The following is a 22511-nucleotide window of genomic DNA, read 5'->3' on the forward strand; positions in this document are numbered from 1 at the left end:
TTTTGCAGCTTATTACATAGCGATTTGTAGCCAGTGTACTAGAATAATTTTGGAATAATTTCCAATGAGAACATGAGATAGCATGACTTGGAAAGACATACTGCATTTGAGTTTAAGACTAAAACCAGAATAAGATGTTTAGGTGGCTGTGGATTCATAGGGCCTCAGAGGAACAAGAAGAAAAGATACCATTCTAAAACATACATTGTTAATTCAAAATATATTGATTCCTATTAGATTTCTAGGAGCTTTGATAAACTATATTTGTTTTGGCTAAGCACATGATACAGATACATTATTATTGAAAAGTAGTATTTTTTCTGCAAATGTGTACAGTAATATGCTGAATATACATGTTATTATTTTTATTTTATATATCGAGGGCTGATAGATCTGTTGAGAAAAGAAAGAATGAAACTAAGTTGGCCTTTACACACAGTAATGCTGTCAACATGACCTTAGTATGTAAGGTACTTATTTACCTTCTTTGCTGCTTCAGCCAGCAAAAGAGTCTTCCCTGTGCACGGTCCTCCATATATGATAAGAGGGTTAATGTGTCCTATTTTCCTAGGTAAAACGTATTTGTGGACTATGCTTAATGCCTCACATCTATATTCATAAAAAGCGGAGTATGTTTTACATAGCGATGAGTGTTGAAGAACTTCATCGTACAGCATGTCTGTCTCTGTATCAAAATTCTGCTGCACTGTAGCTTGGATTATATCAATCATGTCTTCATAGAACTGTTTACCAAGTCCCTCAATGTAATGGCTCTCCACTTCTTGGGAGTAACCCAGTTTCATGTCACAGTGGGTGACGGATGTGTACACTCTCAAGTTGGATGATGCAACAATGGTTGGAATGAATTCATCCCTGAGCTTGATGAGTTTCTCATGTGCTTCAGGATCTCGTAGAAACTTCCCAGCTTTATGTACCACATCCATGTATTTTCCCATCTCTGGAATTTTAACAAAACGCTCAATGTTGGCAATTTTCCGGATGTAGCAAACACACTTCTTTAGGAAAGCTGGTGTTTGTTTACCCAAGGCAAAATCAAGTTCATCTTCAATAGCTGGGGATGAAAAGAGAACACATGAGTCTCGGTCAACTTTTCTTTAGAAACAGTTCAAAAATATGCCCTACCCCCAACAGGCAGACTCGATTGCATTTGTTCTTTGTAAAAACCAGAAAAAAACCAAACACAGAGAATTTGCTGGGTGCTTTTTTAGGGGTTTTAGTTTCAAGCAAGCATAAGAAACCTTTTTTTTTCCCCTTTAGTTATATGAGAAATGCCAACAGAAATATGCTTTCATGTTTGTGGAGAGGTTGACAGAAAAGACAATAAATTAATACATAGAAATTGTTAGTGTGAACTTTACCAGAGGAAAGATATCTCTTTGCTTGGCTGTGTTTCATTTTTCCTTTCTCATACAGCAATTTCACAGCAGTCTTAAAAATCTTCTTAATCTCTTCTGATATATCTTGCCATTTGTTCTCATTCATAGAATTTGAAGAAGATTCCATCTTTTAAAAATATCCATTGTTAAAAGGTAGGTGTAATACATGCATATACAACTTCAGAAAGTAGAAGCCAATAATTCAAGGCCAAAAATAACATGGTAACAGAGAAACACATACACTAACAAAAATAAGTAAAACTTAAACATTTTATACTGCAGATGATCACATTGTATTCCATTTTAGAATTTAAAGAATTAGCTCCTTGGAGTATTTTCTAAATCCCTAGTGTAGGCAGCTGATGTAATATTTTTCAAGAATAAGGCAAATAACACCTTTATAGAAAGAGAGTTTTGAGAACCAAGCCTGAAATAATGAATAAAGCAGCAGCAATACTGCTAAAATTATCGCTCCTTTAATGAGACGCGATAATGATAATAATTTAAACTTGGATCTCAAAACTGAAAATGAGGTTCCTGGTACCTGTAATTAGGTGCCTTATATTAGCTACCATATTTTAAAAATACAGGATTATATGTGACATTACATTCATTCATTCATTGCTATAGTAACACTAATCTTAACTGTCATCAGAGAGGAACTCTAATACAAATTCACTAATCCTTTCAGATGGTATCTTACAAATGCCATGCTGGTGCTTTCTCTAAAGCAGCTAGGTTTTATTTACTGCTGGTGAAATATTTCAGGGGTTTCCAGTTTTCTCAGAGTGTGGAATCTCCAGGATAAAAACCTAGCAACTCTTTCTTGACAAAGCTGAGTATCTTTTATTACTTTCTATAAGTTTATGAGATGTAACTCTGTGTTACATCTTTAAGTTATGTTACATCTACGTTGCAGCTTTGAATTATGAACATCTTTTTAAAGTTACTTTAAGTTATGAACATAAAGTCATTTAAGTTATGAACATCTTTTATGTAGTCCTGTGTCAGACAGTAGCTTCAGGAAAAGTACAAAGATTTAATAAGAAAAACTCCCAAAAATACAATATGCACTCAAAATGAAGTGAAAACTCTTCTATGGACTTCATTTTTTGTACACTAAAATATGCCCTTAGGTATATACAGGATATGTAGGAGGGTAGAACTGAGCCCTCAGAAATAAAGTTTTTATTGTCATTAATTGAAGACAAATGCCTACTTTAAAAATGATGATTAACAGTGTTCAAAAATCTTATGTTAGAAAACAGTTAACAAGTTGAAAGTCCGATATCCTGACTCAGGACAGTGCTAACCACTCGTGAGAGTTTTCTTCTATGGGGATAGAAGGGAAAATGTGTATTTCCTCTGTAAGTCCTGTTCATTGAAATCTAGCAAATGCACAGAAGAGCCTGAGTTCTCCATGTTACAACATCAGGGAAGGGAAATCTGTACAACTGTCCCACTAGCTCTAACAGGTCAGGGATGACCCAAGTTCACTTCCTCTGGCCAGCAGTGAGTGCATCAATGCAGGAGTTGTGTTCCTTGGTGTTTGGCGCTGCTCCTTCACCATGTACAGGAAAGGAGCACCACAGCAGCAGCTGTTCAGGTGTGGGCAGGGCTGCAGAACCTAATTCAAAGACACCACTAACTGCCTGGCCTTGGGGACTGTCTGCCACTGTAATGGATGGAGAAAAATTTTCTGAGCAGCTGACCATGACTTACCGTATTCTGGTAGTTCTTCAGCATTTCTGATTTTGGTCTGAGGTAATATGCTGGCGGCACTGCATTCTCATCCCTGCAGTACCACTCTTCTAAAATCCTTGTCTCTAGCTTGGCCTCTACAGCAGCATCCAGGATCATTTCAAATTCTGCTGACTCAACTTCCCCTGGTATTCGGATGTTCCCATACTTCTCTCCCAATAGGCCCTATGTATTTACAGAAAAGTAGGGATGAAATTTTTCTTTTTCATTATGCATAAAGCATCCTCAGGGTCTGAATTTCCTAAAAGTAAGTCTGGTAGTAGTGTAATGACTTTGAAATCACTAGGACGGCAAACAGATACTGTGTGACCGGAATTACTGTTAAGGGTACCGTACTGAGCTATATTTTACTATGATGACTTAGAAAATTTCAAGTAGATGTATTATCTCTCATAGTAATAACTAGTAGTAAAAATACAAAGGCATTCAAAAGAAATAATTTAAAAATATCCTACATACTTAGCACAGTATTGACTCATGTATTAAGTTCCGTTAGTCACAGGTTGAGATTATCCTCACATGCAAAAGCAAACTGAAATTGTGGCTTATACCAGCAAGGATCAGTGTTGCAGAACCACAAGCTGCTTTGCTGTCTTCTGTTCTTGTTGTCTTTCCTCAGTAGCTGTCCACTGAATGAACAGTGGGGCAAAGAAGGAACAAATACAGAGCAGAAATTGATCAAACCCAATTTTAGTAGCTCTGCATAAAGGTAAAGGCTTGTGGAAGTCAGTTCTTAAATGGAGGCACAGGAGACATTTCCCTTTAAAAAAATGAGGATTAAAATACTGGTTGTGGTGCCCTAAATAAACTCTTTTAAAAGAAGTTTATTTCTGTAGTTTACTGTCTGTAAACATTTTTGTAACAAGTTTGTAATGTCCTACAATTTCATAGATAATAGTGTTATAGGAAATTGCTGCAATCTTTTGGCAATTTTTTATCAAATTTATGATCATCAGATCAATTCTGCATTAAATACTTGGTCCACAGAAGTCAGTGAGAATTCTTACTTAATTTAAAATTTGATTTTTAAAAATTCTTCCCTTGTTTTAAATGTATTCAGCAAACATCTTGTGTTAACGAGAAGGAATATTTAATGTGGAGAGGAACAACAGTATCAGAATCTCAATTTGAATCAGAAAGATCTCTTAGTAAAGTAGTGCTAATGCAAATACATTAGTGCCCTAAAAATGTAAATGAGCATGTTTGTAAATAATATCTAAATATACATTATTTTTAAACCACTCATCATAAAGAGAAGCTGTTTTAAACTCTTCTAGCAGAAGAACACCCTGAAAATCAGTAACTGATGAGGATGAAGCCCGTTTCACTGATGATAAAAGCACAAAGCAGCAGGACACTTTGCTGAACCCAGCTATGGTACTCCAGTGGCTCACCACACCAGATGCTGCAGCCCCAGTGCTGACATCAGAGCAGTGCACAAACACTGCTTAATCCTTCCAGGGAAAACCAGTTAGCTCAGACCACACTGGACATTGTGTGAACTAACCTGGCTGGTTTTTGCCTGGAGCAAGCTAGGGAGAACTCATGAACTACCATGCTGGCTCCGATGGCAAGCAGCTGGCACCCTCCAAAGAGGAGCACTGACAGAAGAGCTGGAGGAACAGGAACAAGTTAATGTCTGTCCACTGCTCAGGAGAAGCAAAGGAATGTAGGAAATGTGATAGTTCATACAGCTCAGGATCCAGTTTCTGACAAGTCACAGCATCTAAATCTTTCAAGAAGCTTCTCCAATAGAGAGGCTTTAGGGGAAAGCTGAGTTTGAGTTTTCCTGGCTGCCCATTCAGATCCTACCACAGCCCCATTCAGGGTACACATCAATGAGTCAGGAGAATGGAATGAATGTCTTCAGCAACTAGAATTATATTAATAATAAATTTAATGAAATAAAATGATCCAGTATTTCTATAATCTAAATTTATTTTTGATTTGCAATCATTCCAGCTAGTAGCTCCCCTCAGAGAGGGTTATGTTGCTTCATATAATGAGATAGCTGGGGAAAATTTTGAAGCTTTTACTGTTCTGATCTATTCATAGAACCCTGTAATTTTGGAGTTCTGAAGCTGCAGAGGTTAAACAAAATATAGTATTATTTTCCTTCTTCATTCAAGTGAGGTTAATAATTTATATCATTATGAATTACTAAGCCTCTTCACATTCAGGCTGACATAGAAATCTCATAAATTTCTCTCAGAGGAGCATTTACCTTGTATAGAAATTATTACTTAAAATTCATTAGGCTGCACTTTTTCTAAATGTAAGTCCAGTGGATTCAATAGACAGTTGCCTGAGCAAAGATGAATAGTTGGGCCCTTCATTAACTATACTAAAATGTCAACATTATTATGTCTGATTCTAATGTACTGCATTTAATCAACTAAATTTGTTTTGGAACTATTCTGTGTACTTTTCTGCTTCTCTGGTACAGTTTATGCTGTTCTCTCTCCACCGCACTATAGTTAAATAATGACTGGTTTTACTTTAAAATGAAAAGACAAGACTTTTTTTAGACCTCTCATCTCACGTCATTGCGAAAGACATTATGTAAATAATCTTGTATTAGGGATTATCCTCCTGACTACTTGAGCAAAACACAATAAAAAGGAATTTTGACATGATCCAGCAAACCCTAAATACATTGCTAAGCAGGTGTATAATTTAGAGTACTGCACTGCAGCTGTCTTCCTGTTAGAGCCCTAATAGAAGTTACCTGAGGCTCTGGTGTTAGTACCTGACTCAGTGGAGTCATTTGAAGAATATTCTGGTAGAAAACATCATGAGGTAGAAAACTCTTCATGGAGTCACTCCTGTGCTTTCTGGTAACTTCAGACAGACCTCAAGCTACAACCCAGTTTTACTGGCCTTTTAATTGGAGGCATTGAAACAAAACTCTTCGTTTTTCTGGAGAGTACAACAGTGACTAACACTGGTTTTCTGAAGGACTGTGGTATCACACCCCAGGCTGGGAGCAGGAGGCATGCTGAGTAACTGCAACTGTTTTCTGCTGAGAAACTAATGCTCAAATGCTGGGTTACACCACATAAACACACCAGGTTCCTGGGGAACAGTTCTTCACCCAAATGCACCTTCCTCTAGATGCACTGCATGTTTTCCATTAGCAGTGGCACTAGTAAATTATAAAAATTATACTAAGGAGTATAAACAGACTATGTATTTGCTGGAATTTTAATACATAATTTGTTTCTAAGGCTGCGTGACAGCCTTAGCATGGGTGCATTTACAGGAACAGGCTGTGAAAACTACATCTTCCCACGTTAGAGGTGAGGCTTGAGGCACCTCCTTCCCTTCACTCTTTTGGTGTCATTTTGGCTAAATCCTGATTACATCTGTATGAGTGCAATCTTCAGGGTACCACAAAACAACTCAAACCTTAGAGGCCTCAGTGAGAAGCTCTAAACTGCACTTTTCCTTCAGGAGCTTCAGTGTCTGAACTGCATCTGTGTTAGAGGCTTGCAGCAGCCTCTGGGAATATCTGCCCCATCTCTATTTCCTTGTACATTCAAGTAAATGCAGATTTCTGATTAGAAAAAAAAATAAAGAAAAATGAAGCAACAGGATTGAAAGTAAATATAATTTCTCACAATATTCATGTTGTTTCATACTTAATCTGTAAATAAGAATTACCATTATTTCAGTTACTTTTGAAATATATTATAGTACTCTACAGTGAGAACCTAAAAGTTTGATTTGTGATAACAACATTGCAGCATTTTGATGACTATTACAGGGAATTATTTTTAAAGGGAACAGTAATGTTTATGCTGTGTTCACTATCAAGAGACAGTTTTATATGCAGACTCGTGAACCAAAATCTCCCACCCCATGAGTCATTTTCCTTTAATAGTAAAACAACAAATTAAAGTCTCATTAGATTGAAGGTGATTGAACTGGATAAAACGACCAGGCTGACAAACACATAAAACCTTCAGCAACCATTTGTGTCTAACAAAACTTTACAGAATTAACACAGAGCAACTTCAGCAGTAGCCTTGTTAGCTTTCACAGAATCACAGAATGGGATGGGTTGGGAGAGATCTCAAAGATCATTTACTTCCACATCCCCAACCTTGGGCAGGGACACCTTCAAACAGACAAAGCTGCTCAGAGCCCCATCCATTGGGGTTTCCATTAGGGATGCTTTGTTGAGGCTGAGGCTGAAATCACTGTTAAATGAAGGTTAAAAAACTACTGTCTGTAAGATAGGAAATATTTTTCCTTCTCATATTCTTGGTGTGGAAAGATATTAAAATTGTAGGCGCAGTCACAATAATGACCAGAAAGAGGACACAAAGAGTATTTAGATTTGATCCTGAGATATGAGGGATTCACATAGCATATCATATTAGTTTACCATCATCACTAAAATATTCATGAATTCTGACGCTATACATTATATTAAACCAGAACATGCTGAAATTTTAGATACCTTTATTTCCAGCTAAAATAGTTTTTTAATTTTACTAAAAAACAGCTGTCAAATAACAGCAAATGATATTAATTACTGATTGGTCTAATTAATTTTTTAAAAGAAATTCTATATTGACATCTGCTAATGAAGCCATTTGAGAAGCCAGATTTGTAATGTTTTATGGAGTGGTTTCAGGTACTTGTCAGCTTAAGGGCAACAATTTTTTTTGCCATTTTGCCAACAGAGATCTGATCCAATGATCTTTTGCTGGGCTAATTGGAATCAGTCCTATTTCTTGGTCTTTGTGAAGACATGTGACACTGAAGTGCATACATATACCTCTTCTGCCTCTTCCCAGAGCAGCTTTTTGAAGAAGAATTCAAAAAATCATCTTTGAAGGAATTAGATCTAACCACAGATAACTTTTTAACTTAATATACTTCCTCGTGTACAGGACTAAGCACTCCTTAAACAATTTGGTTTTGTAAGATCCATGAGGAAATAGGAAGTATTACTGTCCCCATGTGCCACAGAAACTAAGTGCAGGGAATTAATCCTGGGCCAGGACTCAGAGCTGGGCCACGTGTGCAATGGTTAGTCATAACCACACAGTGGAAGCTGTTTCTCCTAATTTTCAGCTCTGTTCTTCTTACAGAAACTGCTCACTACTGAAGGAGGAAAGCCTTGACCCCTTGTGATGAGGTCCTGGGTGAGTCACATTTCAGCCTGCTAAATTCATATAAGCTTGAACTAAGATCACTTATTCAAAGTAGAACAGCTCCATTAGGGGAATGGGTATCTCACATTATTGAGGAGGTGCTTCACACTGTGGGCTGAAAATTGGAGGGATTTAAATGCTTTTAAAACACCATGGGCTATTAAGTTCATCTGCTGTCAGGGGTTGGGAAAGGCTGGGCTTACTGATGTCCCAGAGGTGTCCTCCTACCATTCCCAGGGAGAGCTCTGGATTGCAGTCTGGATCATGCCATCCTCAGCAGAGGCCTCACACAGAAATCTGGTGTAGCTCGTGGGCAACCACCTGGAGCAAAGTGTGTAATAACAAAGCACACTCATGGTGCAAAAGCCCTGTTTCAAAACCTCCCCTGAACTGGAAGAAGGAAAAGTCTGTGGTCATCAGGTAAAAACCCTACTCATCAGCTTCAGAGCCTGAATGATGAGGTAACAGTCACACATCAAAGACCCTGCTACTGCAGCTCTTTTCTCTGCAAGCAATCTCACAGCACTGTATAAGCAACTGAATATAAACTGCAACAGAAACATGAATGTTAAGGGCTACAAAGTCCTTTGGATCCCTCTGTCCCCTATGGTCACTTACTATTCATTGCCTTCTCTTTATCCTGGGGCTAGATCTAACTCCCTGCTTTCACAGCCTTTGCTCCTAGACCTCCTCCTTTTTGTAGTAAAATCTCTCTTATGAAAAAAACCTTTCTTTCTCTTTAAAGCCATATATTTCAGTCAAATAGCCTTTTTTTTCCTCAGACAAATACATTTATTTCTCTACTGCTTAATGGGATGTTCACATACGTGTTAGCTGATAAAACATATGTCACTATGTAGTGGATCAGGCTTCTACAGACAAAAGAGACATGAAAACAAAAGTGAAATATTGATTTATAAATAAAAATATAAATAGAATTTATAAATAAAATTTATGTTTAGCATCAGGCTTAAAAGACCTCAGATTTCATCCAAATATTTTTTCTAAAAAGCATACTTACTGTAATCAGGTTCCAATACCCATCAATTTCTGTAAGTTGCTATATTTGTATGTATGGAGACAGAATCCCTTCAGCGTAACTACAACGAATGCTCCATTGTTGAAAAATCTTACTTTTTACATGCATGCTGGCTACATTCTATGTCTTGTCTTTCATATTGAATTTGGAGGTGGTAAGAAAGTGCATTTGCACGTGCAAACCTGCCTAGGAAGCCATTCAAGTTAAGGGAGGCACACAGAATTGTAACAGGTCAGCATGTTTACCATCTTTGTCTGCAGAAATGTGGGCTTAACTGATATAACCTAATATACAGTAATCCACATCTTGAAAATCTGAAACAAATGGTCAGGATACCAATTTTTAAGGGCCTTTTAACATCCCATCCTAAGAAATTTAGCACAACTATAGCTCTTTCTGGTTTCTTGCAAGTATATGACAACGCTGTTCTAACAGTATCCTGTTGAAATCACTTATGTGATATAAAATGTGCAGGTGCAGCCAGACATACTTTTGGGGGAAAAAAAAATAAAATTAAAATAACAGGATTAGCTGGGTCCCTGCCTGCCAGGCCTTGAAACCAAGAAGTTACTACCAAAATACAAACAGAAAAGAATGTCCTATTTTATTGGTTTTTCATAACTTAAGGGAACAATAGCCAACTCATTTCAAATTCAAAGCAAAAATGCTAATGGCTAAACAATAGTGTATCATCAGAACTGAAGCCAGAAAAGTATGTTTACTTCAATTTACCTCAATGGAATATACATTTAATTGCTTGTTAGGGCAAACTCCAAGCCCCTGTACTAAAAACTGAAATCAATTCTAGCTCCAATGAGGTACAGTGTAAGGACCTCATGATAGAAACACAGGGAGAATGTCCTCCCAATAAATGAATACATGTGATGGGTTTTCTTACCTATCAAAGGAAAAAAGTTTTGTTGCATTGGTACTAAGTCTCCCAAAAATACTACCATTGGGAGTTAAAAATATGAAAAAAGCATGAAAATGTCATAATCTGTGATTCCTGGGATGTACAGGTCAAAGTGTAGAGCAGCATTCTTGTTGTCTGGCAAGAGTTGTTAGGCAGTGTAACTTATCAGACAGAACATTTAGAACTGCTGCAGATCTCTTAAATCTTTCCACTTTTACTACATCTCACTATAGAAACTTGTAACTTCTTGATATTTTTGCCACTGACTCAGACTACCTATCCGTAAAATGAGGCTAATGATAGCTTGCAAAATAAGCATTTTGAGTATTTCTATTTTGATATGGAAAGGATGTGTATTTATGTATCAGCAGTGACGGAACTGTTATTTTACACCGTTTGTCCTTTTTAATTTTTAAGGGAAAAATGATACCATAGAGCAGCATCAAACATTTTCATTTGCTTTTTCTCCACAGGCTGAAGCTGTGAATAAATAGAATTAATTTTAGAACTTCATCTGACTGTAGAAAACACAAGAAATACAATTTTTAATTGCACTTGCTGAAGCGAATAGGAAACTGAAGGCATAATGAAGACATTTCTGTACTGAAAATTGTTTTTCCACCTGCCTGGATATATATTTATGTTCCTTGGCTTGAGAAATACTGCAGTGTGTTGTTTCACAGAACCACGCCCTAACTTCTCTCTTCCCTGGAGGCACTGCAGAAGTACCCCGGGGGGAACTTGTTTCAGAAACTTGAGACAAGTCTTGGTTTCCATTCCATGAAAAACAAAAAGAACTGCTTAACCCTGTTTGAACACTATCTTGTAAGAAAACTGACTGCAGTTGGGACTGGAAGGATGAGGTGCAAGTGCTGAAGTGTTTTGCTGAGTACAGGTCTTGACATAAAAGGTCTAGAAAAGAAGAAAATGATGCTGGAATTTCTTGATGCTTGACCTTTCAGAAAATTAAAGAGAGCAGCCAAGTCTTGTTGTAAATGAGCCAATTCTCTCAACTCTGAACTTCACCCACAGTGCAGTATTTTCAAATCTCAAAGCTTTTCCCTAGTGGTAGGGAGGTATGAAATAAGGATGAGTAATTTCTCAGGACATAGTGTGTAGGAGCTACCAGTCTATCCTACAGTGTGAACGTGTTTCCTCAGAAGAAACTCATGACCTACTTCCCTGATACAGTTTGCTTTGTCAGAATTCTCCTTTCTCCTGGCTGAGAATGCATCAATGGTCTTCCTCCACAATCTCCCTGTCTTCTACAGCATCATGCAGCACCAACTTCATTATGCTGCCTTTTCCTTAACTGATTATCATTGCTGGATCTTTGATCAGCCTGAGCATAGATGCAGGTGAGAAAATCAATCAGAAAGAATATAATTAGGGAAGAGGTCAGCAAATAAAGATAGCATAGAGGAAGGACTGGAGATTTTGCCTACTTCTGCCTAAAGATGAGGTGCTCACTCACTCTGATTCTCCAAACAAATATGTTTTTCTCACTTTGCTCTATTTTTGAAATTGCATGGGAGATTTCTTGACAGGCACGTACGTTTTTCTTTCACATAAAGCTTAGGACTTTGCAGGTAATTCCTACTGCAATCCAGGTTTCTGTCAACTCTCTGACAGGTCCTGTAACACTTGACAAGAGTGGAACTGGGTAGAAAAACAAATCAAAAGGGTTCAGTTTAATAAAAGACTGTAGAACAGAGCCCAGACTGAAGTCAATAACCTTGTCTGTTGGAAATCACTACCCTTCTTACAGAGAATGGGGAATGCACCTTTCTTGGAAACAGCAAGGAGATCAATATTGTCTTACAGAGGAAGGCATGGTGGTGTAACCTTTCCTGCTTTGTAAAATAATCACAACACTCATCCAAGCCAGAAAGAATTGTGATCTGAAACCCTGTCTTGCATCTCACAGGTAAAGTGTGGCTAATGGGGAAAAACTTCTCCTACTGCTGCTGCTTAATGTGCCTTCCTGAGCATCCAGGGACACAGGTACCATGGAGCCAGAAAGGACAAAGATACTCTGAGCCTATCAGTGTACTCAGCTGGGAGGACAGGGCACTGGCTTCTGGACACCAAACCCTGGAGTTAAAAGCTGGCACTCCTCTGCATTCTTACTGCCCTCTTTCATATACTTTGCATGCAATAAGGGGCCATATTTTTATTTCCTGTGAAATATTCTCTTTCTTGTATTTATCAGAAAGGCAGCTTAGTTTCTACATTCCCATTTTGGATGTTAAGTGGTGAGGCAAAGAGCTTAGATTGAGCTAAATTTCAGCAATGCAAAAAGGGCTGAATAAAACACTTAAGGGGTTAACAGAGGCATCTAGTCTGTAGTAACCTCCAAAGCTGCAGCAGCTGAGAGGGAAGAGGGGGTTATCAGAACTGCAAAACCTATCCAAATCCCTCTGTACACACATATACACATCTTATTGGAAACACTTATATATTTAGGCTTTTTTGTAATACAATTAAGCTGTGTGTTCTTAGTAACATACATAGCTACTATGAAGGTATCAGAAAGTGTTAATTAGTGAGTATTAACAGAGGCAGAAATAGCTGATGGTGTAATGGAATTTTAAACACCCCTCCTGACTTCAGGAATACTGAAGCCAATTGTAACATGACATGATATTTCACTGCAAACTCATTTTTTAATTTTTTACCCCTTCTTATTAGAGCTAAGCAGATTGGTAACTGTTGAGTCTGCAAATGAATACCTAATTGTGTAATTAAATGTCAAAAAACCGATTTCACAACTTTCATAGAGTACTGCAATCGTCGAGAACCTGATATGACCCATGACTATGTACTGTGGAATGAAGCACCTAAAACATTGTTGATAAACATGTTTTACGTAAAACGTAAATAAAGGCTCTCAGAAAAAAAAATTAATATAGGAGATGTTAGTTCTAGCAGATTTTAATACACTCATAATTTAGACTTTACCACAGTATGCAAAACAAGTACCAGAACATAACATCAATTCTGCTTTGCAAGTACATGTGGAATGGTCTATATTATTTTTTTACTAGTTCCTTGATTTTGATAACTTTTAATTATGATTTTTGTATCCTTATGTGCTAATTGTAACAAATAATTATTTTTTCCAAGCCAGCTAGTGCTGGCTTTTGTTATTTGGGACAATTGGTGGCTGGTACTCTCTGAACAGGTATTTTATCAGTCTAGTCCTTCAAAGTGGAAAAGAAATTATTAGAAAATACCTTTCAGTATGATGACCCAGTGAACTCCACACTGATTTCGAATCATTGGCCCCTTTTTAATGTTCTTACATGACGTGCATGCATTCCCTGTTTTTCACATGATTGAAGGGAGAGAACACTTTTTACCATTTATTAAATTATAAATTCAGAGGACAGAAAGCACAGTAGCATAGCTGGAGGGTGTAAAAAACCATGAAAAGAAAATAATGAACAGTTAAGGAGAGAATGCAAAAAATGCAAAAGGTGTCTTTAAAGAAGTTGAACTGAAGGAAAAAACTAAGAAAAACACCAAATCCTTTAGGCACTTGACGAAGGTTATGGATTCTCAAACCCAGCATCACTTAAGGTGTTCAGAGTGCCAAAAATCTTTACAGGCAATTCACATCACCAAATATCACAATGAGATTGCTCTTTCTGATAATTTAAATTGTATTAAGTATAAATCCCACTTTTCACAAAGTCATCTTTACAACGACCATATTTCAAACCTGTTCTTCAAAACGACCCAATATTAATTTTCCATTTATTATACAGATGAAAAAAATCAACTTTATGAATTTTCTTGGCTTCACTTGCCATACTTCTTCAGGGATGGGATAAAACAAAATAATGCCTTTCTATTGAGATATCTTCATGACTTCTCTAACACTAATTTTTACATAATAGGTTATTTGACTTACAATTAATGCTAAGCATACAATCGGTGAATATTAAGTACTGCCTGCAGGTAACAGGTCAAATAATCGGCCAAAAGTTTAAAAATCCTGTAGCAGGTGTGCATGGAAATGAAAAAAATATAGGTAAAAAAAAAAAAAATAAAAAAAAGGAAAAAAAAAAAGAAAAAAGAAAAGCCACTTGCCTGAATGAAAACACTTTTCTTTCTTTCCATGCAATTGTATGACTGAGAGGCAGAATATATGGACTGCCAAAAGCGTGTGGCCAGCTGATGAGCTGTTTTTCCAGCCATGAGTAGTACTAGTATACTAAAGCATTTTTAAAACAGTTTTAAGCATTTATTTCTATACTACACAAAAAAGCTAACAAGAAAAGAACATGTAATTTCTCACAATCTCTCTAGTTTTCTAAGCAGATGTTCTATGCTTCACTTTTTTCAAGGTGGAATGAAATAAATTACTGTGTGAGGTTCTCTAGTTATGAAATAAAGAAATGCATATGAACAGGACAAAACCTCCAAAACAGCACCTTGCACTGAATGCAAATATTTTAAAGAGAGAAGAACACTGTTTTCTTAAAAACAAAAACAAACAAACAAACAAACAAAAAAAAGAAAAAAAAAAAAAGAAAAAAGGAGACCCAGCTACTGTTAGCTGGATTTAACAATAATCAGACTGAAAAGCGAACTATTAATTTTTTGGGTAGGTCTTTCTTTCTGAGTCTGTTATTGGAGAACCAAAGAACCTCTGAAGTGGATGTCTGAGAAAAGGGAAGGTATATATGCTAGGTACAAACAGCACAATTAGTATCTCTCTTTGAACTTACCAGCTACCTGCTAAATATTGTAAAGTATGCTGTTTCTTTACACAGAAGTAGCATTGCAAGGTTTAGAACCCCCTCCATCCCTCTCCTTTCTGCAGAATAGCTGATGCTGGATTTTTGATCTACAGATTCATTTGTAGGGCAGATCATTACATTTAACTGATTACAGTACTACCTCAGAATGTGGTTTGGTAAAGATCTTGAGGGTCATGAGAAAATAAATTGCATAAATCTCATGCAGCCTATTTCTTCCACTACACATTACGCAGAAGGATGGAAATATGACTTCATGTTAATCTTATTCTTGCTAATATGGTCATTCATATTAAATGTAATACTTAACCTTTCTGGAACGCGGCACCAGAAATTGTATTTCTGTCAAGAAAAAGAAGTACAGTGACTTAGCAGAAAATATGTGCAGCCTTCTAACTGAAAATGCAAGTTATTTTTAGACTACATAAAAACCCATGCAGTTTCTGTGTTACATGGAAAAATTGTCTGATGAATCTTAAGCCTGTTTCCGATGGGCTAAGTATAAAAAAAATGGCTAAGTATTTAGGATTTAGAGAATCAGAGATGATTCACAGGAAAATACATTCCCATCCCAAAAGCAGATGAAGGAATTCACTTACAATAGCTTAATCATGTAATATCTCCCCATGCTTGATTTCACTTTCTGTGTGTATCTGTTGTTCAGAGCCAAACGATGTGGAAAGGGAAAGAGATCCTTTGCCTCTTAGTCTGGAGGCTGTGAAAGAAGACTAAAACTTGCTGGGGGGAGCGTTGCATATTTTGTCTTCGAAATTGATCACTTTGTCTGTTTCGAAGGGTTTCAAAATATACAAAGCTCTATTTTGATATTTACAGAAGAATCTTTCCTGTTGACCAAGTCCATCTAAAACAGGATTAATATCTGCAGATAAATACTCCAGATCAATGCCAAGAAGTCCTATGGAGCCACTCCTGATATGTTAGGGGGAGTTCTTATTTAGATGCGTTTTAAATCAGATGCAGAGGGAGAAGAAAAAAAATAATTTGATATTTCTTTCTTGGAATTACTTTACTGGAAGAGGTGGACTGCTCTGCCATGTCTGACTCCAGGTATTTCTCTTCATTCACTTAAAAACTATAAATAGTAGCTGTGTCCTTGGGGAAAATTAAATACTGAAATGCCCAAGCACAGATAACCTCTGCTGAATTCCCCAAAAGTACTGGGTATACTTAGCATTCCCCCTGAACTGGATGTTCTAGTACAGACACATTTCACTGACTTTTGCCACCCTAACTTAAAGTGTGTGGTGATTTTCCCAGGAAAGCAAAAACAAAATATAACTCGGGCATTCCAGAATCTGTATTTAGTTTTTACATTAGGAATAAATCTTAAAGTAACATCAAAACTGAAACTGCAATTGAGGAGATGCAGCAGAGCAGGAATAATATAATTTGGAGTTTTCTCTGAGCTGGAATGCTCTCAAAATTCATTATCAACCATTTGTACTAAGCAGAGAGAGTGCTGTAACATACTTCATGGAACAATTAAAGCTTGTATTATACTGAGGAACACAAAGACAAAAACAGTAGAAACATTCCACTCCATAATTTACCGTACTTCTGCTTCAATTTCAGTGTGATTTAGGGACACGCCAAATAGTGTAAATTGCTAATATCCTTTTAAAATCCTACTGGAATTTAAAAGTAATAATCCTAGGTTCTTTAGGTCTATGGAAGTTTTATGCTTCCCTAGGAACTGTTCAGGAAGTGATGCATGAGTTGTTCCTTAATTCAGGCTTGTCAGTCACTTCTTCCTGGCCTTCCCCTGGACTGAAAAGAGCTTTTTGCAGAAAAAACATCAGCTTCAGAAATACTCTGTGGGGTACCTCAGCAGACCAGTGAAAACATAAAGGACGATGCAAGAGCTCAGGTTACATTTGTTTAGATGTGGCAGCTCTTGGTGTAATTTGCAGGATATATGTAAACGTAAAGGTTCCAGTGATGCACTGGATGCATTTTTTCTTTGTTATTGTTGTGCAATATAGAGTTTAACCAGTTCATAATTAAACAAATATACTGCATTTCAGTCTTCTCATGTGGATTCCAAAATCAAGATTTCTGCATAAAATTTGTTTGAAAAGTATCTTCCCCTCATAAATGAGTCTTCATAAATTATTCTGTAGATCAAAAATAGCATGGTATATATTTACAGTGAAAACTGTGAGTATTTATATGATAGAATAATAGGCACTGATTTTATACAGCAGAAAAATCTCCCCACAAAAACCCCAATCTAACAAAAAACCCAGTTTAACCAAAATCTAAACAACTTTCCTCTCCCTTAACTGAATCAAATATTAATACAGGCAGCAGTTAAGAGAAGAACTGTACATTCCCAAAGTCAGTGTTCAAAGGAAATTAGTTTTGTGGTTTTTTTTTCAGAATTGTCTCTTCCTTGCGCTTATGAATGTATGTGAATTTTGATTTTGTTGTTGCATATTTGGAAAAAACCTTGGGACTTCCAACTTATTTACTGCACTAATTTAAGGACAGAATTTAATTTTCTCTCCATCCAATATTACAATGCAGGCAAAAATTGCCATGAAGAAACACTTTCTAGAATCAATATGTATCAGGTAGCTAATTCTGAATAGTTCCACTTAATTCCAGATCTGTGTCTCAATTCGAAAAGTGGTAATTGTAACTACAAAAAAACCCACAAACCCACAAAAACCACCAAACCAAAAAAAAGCCACCAAAAACCAAAACCAACAAAACCCCTCAAAAACAAAATAAACAAAAACACCAGCTGACAAGAAGTGGCACATTTTATAGAACTTTCTCAAGAAATGGCAAGTTGCCCAAAGCCTGCAGTGCCAAAGTCAATTTTTCATTGTGTTACTATAAATTAAAAATAATTATGCTTGTTGGAGTAGAATCATCTCCAATTTTTGTTGTAAATGAAATCAACTCCATCTCACTATGGTATAGCAGAGCAAGAAAAAAAAATGCATAAACAGATTTCTGTGGTTTTGCCAGTGTAGTCACTGAGAGAGCTACTACTTTAGCCCTTACTTGGAAAACCTGAAATAAATATTGAAGTCATTGGCTCACTGCAACCTCTTTTCATTCTGTTTAAAAATTCTGATTTGGTCCGATTTCTTTAGTAACAATATCAGGCAGGCAGTTCTCAAAAGCTTCAAGATTCTGAGCTGCTAAAATATGCAGCAATAGTACGTGACAAGGTTTTCTTCACTATCAAAGATTTTACAAATCCATGTCTAAGGACACAGGTTGTTGCTACATGAAAAACTCCAAGCCTTTCTGTTCCAGCTCAGTTTTTTCCATCAAAGGAAAGAGACAAAGTAGAAAAATAAACCCAGAAAGCCAAATATAGTCACACAAGATGAAAGCTACCCAAACTCTCTAGAGATCTAGGCCAGTGTGTGCTTGTGAAAAACGGTGTAATGACAGCATCAAACCCAGCCCAGACTCTGTACTCCAGCTGCTGGATTCTTAAGGTAAAGTCTTTATTCTCCAGGGCTCTGAAATTAAATAAGAAAGTAAGGCAAACAGGTGAATGAATAAGAGCCAGAGAGACGGTTGTAAGGGTGAGATAGAAGTACAGAATCACACATGCTACAGGTTGCACCGTTTCTAATGTTTGACATGTTTGGCATGGAGAGACGTGATCTCCAGCCTCTACAGCAGGCAGTGTTTTGTATCCCTTCCATCCCACTGGATTCTGGGGTTTCAGTTCACAAAATCTTTCACATTCTTCCCTTAAAAAATAATCAAGGACTTGAAGTTTTTTTTTCTCTGTCTTATTATAATACTAAGAATTAGAGTTGCTACATTTAGTTGCAAAGGAGAATAACTTTGTACCTTTTATTAAGTATTTTCTTGGTAAATATATTATAGAAGAGAAAATTTGGAATGGCAAAGGCATGGTCTTAAGACTGTTTTGCATTGAAGTATAGCAAGTGACCATGAAGAGAACAATCAGTTGCATATCGGTATATCACAGACTCAGAGCCTCCTCAGGTTGTCACTGACCTCCAGTCTTTTCACTCTCTAATATCTGGGTTAACGACAAGAAACAGCAAATGCTGATCAGAGCAGATAGTTCTTTGCTGCTGCTTTTCTGTAAGTCTTTCTAGGCCAGCTGATAATGCATGTGTGAGAAGTACAAAGAATTAATTAACTGTGGCTTCCTTAAACAAATTGTCAATAATTCTGTTGTGATAGTAGTACATCATACCTATCTTGCTGTGAGAACTGATCATTAAAGATCATTCTCTCCTCTTCACTAATACTGAGTAATCACGGTTAATCTACAGAGCTGCATCGGGAAATAGTTGCATAGCAAATGCACAGCAATGAACATAAAATATTTTAGAAAGAAGAGAATCACACATTTGTTACTGAATTATGCATATTAGGATAGATAACATTGTATTTTTCTTGTAAAGTAAAACATTATTTTTATACCCACAACAAAACATGGACCTGCAGAACTTTTCAAGCAATCTTCAAGCAGCTTCATGCGAGTCTTTTGCAGCTCAGGACTGTCCCATTCATCTGCTTCAACTCCCCAGTATAAGTCTATGACCTGGAAAACAGTATGCAGTGTAGTTACTTATCATATGGCCTTTCTACCAATGAAATTAAAAATGAGCTTTGCCAACATGCTGTGCACTAAGCTTTGCTCTTCAGTGCAGTAAAAAGCAATGGCATCTACATTCAGTCCTTACATAGACTGGCAGAGTTTCTTCCTACAAATGAGAATTCTAGCCTCTTACTTTCTGTCCCAGATAGTCTCTCCTGGGACAGTCTCTCATTTCATAGTCATGTGGAGATTAGCATGACAAGATCTTGCTTTGACTTTTATTAGTCTTTTATTTGCTACTAGACTGCATCTAATGGATTGTTGCAGCAGTCCTCTTGTCAGAGGGTTGAAGTGAGCCAAGACACAGACTTCTTGTTTATCACAGCATGAAAAGGGCCCTGCTTTATTCCTTGTTACAGCTCAGCCATCCTGACTCCAACTGTTCACTGACTCTGGTGCAGCAAGCTCCTACTGTAGGGGTTCCCCTTGCAGCCTCTGACTGCTGGTTATTTCCTGCTAAACTCTGACTGCAGGTATTAGTTTGCAGACTCTGACTGCAGGCTTTCACCTGGCTAGACTATGACTGCAGGTTCCAACAACAGGCTCTGACTGCACACCCAGACTGATCTCATAGCAGTGATTCTCACTCCCCAGGATTCTTCTTCTTCTTCATGGTTCCCCTCACCAGCTAACTCACTCCATTTATCACACTTCTCTAAACCAGATATAGCTGTGACTCATCAGGGAAAGGCTGTATTGGGTAATTAAAGCAGCCGTTACTAATCAGGGACAAGTACATCTGTATTCCCTTCTCCTACAATGGGTAGGTAAGAATAATGACAAAAGAATTGAAAAAAAACCTGGTTCCATTCAATTTTTATGGGAATCTCACTGTGGAACACAGTCAAGACCATGACTTCACACCCAGTCACGTGTATCCACAGGATATAAACTCATCCTTTGCACATGGCTCAAAAGAAAGAATAGGATTGGTTTTACATTATCATACTTCCTTTGTTAGGTGATCTCTGTACTTTGGAAGCAGAGATTGTAGAGATATGCAGTGGCAGAGAGTTTGCTGTCCAGCCTTTCATATTTAACTACAGACTCAGTTTTATGACCCTAATTAGTTGCAAACAAACTCCTGGAAGAAACTATTCAGGTTATACTTAATTGAACCAATTGTGTGATAACCTGTGATTTCAGTATACATTTTAACTAAAAGGCCGAATCCTTACAGTGGGAAATCAAATTTTAAAAGATGGTGATCATATGAATAAATTACTTTTGGAGCAAAACTTATGGTAGAGGCTATTGCTCTCTCTCATTTACCACTGATTGTTAAAATCTTGTATGTAACTTTAACAGAAAAGAAGTCCAAATGGATTTCTCCAACCAACACCAAGGTTTAAGAGCAAATCCAAGAGCTATTTATGCCCACATGTAATTGCACTACCAATAGTCTCATTGATTATTTCTGCCTTAAAAGTTTATGACTCATCAGTGTTTGCTGGAGTGGGCACATTGTTACTAAACATGACAGGTAGTGTCCTGTGTGACTCATAATGAGTGAAAAAAAACCCAGGTAGGGAACGCATTAAGTTTAAATAAAGATACTGAATGTATTTTCTTGTAAGCTACACTTAACACTGCCAAGAAAATACACTCAATATCTTTATTTTTTAAAGAAACTACGTTAGAAAATTTTGCTGGAACATGCATTTTCTGCTGTACAAAACTGCATTTCAAATAGCCTTCCTATTTCCCTCATTTGCACAGATTTCTCTTTTAGTCTCATCAGGAAAAAAAGTGTTCCTGTCTTCCATTTTACTTTGTTATTTATTAATACAACTTCATTATCACACTTTACATTGTATTCATCTGTCTGATTACTTTCATGATGTATGATAAAGCTTAAATATTCTCATTGTAAAATCCTTCAAATACAGACCTTAGCATACAGTAAAAAATGTTTTAATTACTTTTTGAATTAATTTATTGTGCTGCTGAGATTCTTCTCAAAAGAAGAAAAAAGAAAAAAAAAGCAATTCCAATTTTAATTAACTGTTCAGAAATCACATTAATTCTGTAAATGTGAAGAAGAAACTCCCTGGAGCACCAGATAATCCTAGAGGCTCAGTGGCTCTTTCTTATTTTATGGGGTAACAGTTTTAGTGCATAGTATCTTAACATGATACAATTTTGTGCTGCAAGAGTAAGTATTTTAGGGAACAAACCTCTGAAGACACCAAGAATTTCAAAGTAAGGTCTCATAAGTTGCTCACTATGCTAACTAAAATAAACAGGATTTACACAATTAAAGAAATGGAACAAGGAGACAATTATATCTGATTTTAAAACATTTTTTTTTACTTATGCTTGGAAAAACTGTGACAAACATTCAAACTTTCAGTAAGGCTGCCAAGGTTATATGACAACTAGTGCCCTCTGCAAGAGCTCCTTACCCACAGTGACCTGACACTGGTCTAGTTCAATTCCGCATTAGTCACCTAGCAAGAGACTTTTCATTCATAATTCAGTGTTTCCTTTTACTTACTTTAGCTTTTGTCCTACCAATCCTACAGTTTCACAGATTTTGCTTAGGAGATAAAATGATTTATTTTTATGACTTCCAAGAGCTTAAAAAGGAATTAAAAATTTCATTAACATAAGATTCTACTTTCCTTCTAGCATATATATCCTGTTAAAAATTATTTGAAACAGTTCATTGTTTTGAATTAGAAAAGTGTACGCTGCTAATTAACTATGTTTGGTTATCCTCCCAAAATTTTCAGTTACAGCTACTTTCTTTAAACTCTCCATCCTCTCCTGTAAAAGTGCTGTATTTCAGGTCAAAACCACCATGTGCTCTGGAAGTCTTTTCCTCAGCTTATTTGCTTTCT

At 36.7% G+C, this 22511-nt stretch overlaps 1 protein-coding gene across 1 annotated transcript in view; it reads right to left on the reverse strand.

The window, feature by feature from the left end:
• NWD2 (NACHT and WD repeat domain containing 2) overlaps positions 1-22511 on the reverse strand; it is a 34108-nt gene that overhangs the window by 6891 nt on the left and 4706 nt on the right. The window contains exons 3-6 of the mRNA XM_066317567.1: positions 19495-19611; positions 3120-3323; positions 1380-1524; positions 483-1072 (exon numbers count right to left, since the gene is read on the reverse strand). Coding sequence (XP_066173664.1) covers positions 483-1072; positions 1380-1524; positions 3120-3323; positions 19495-19611 — 1056 coding nt within the window. The remainder of the gene's footprint in view (positions 1-482; positions 1073-1379; positions 1525-3119; positions 3324-19494; positions 19612-22511) is intronic.

The sequence above is a fragment of the Sylvia atricapilla genome, chromosome 4 (assembly GCF_009819655.1).
Source record: "Sylvia atricapilla isolate bSylAtr1 chromosome 4, bSylAtr1.pri, whole genome shotgun sequence".
Taxonomy (NCBI): domain Eukaryota; kingdom Metazoa; phylum Chordata; class Aves; order Passeriformes; family Sylviidae; genus Sylvia; species Sylvia atricapilla.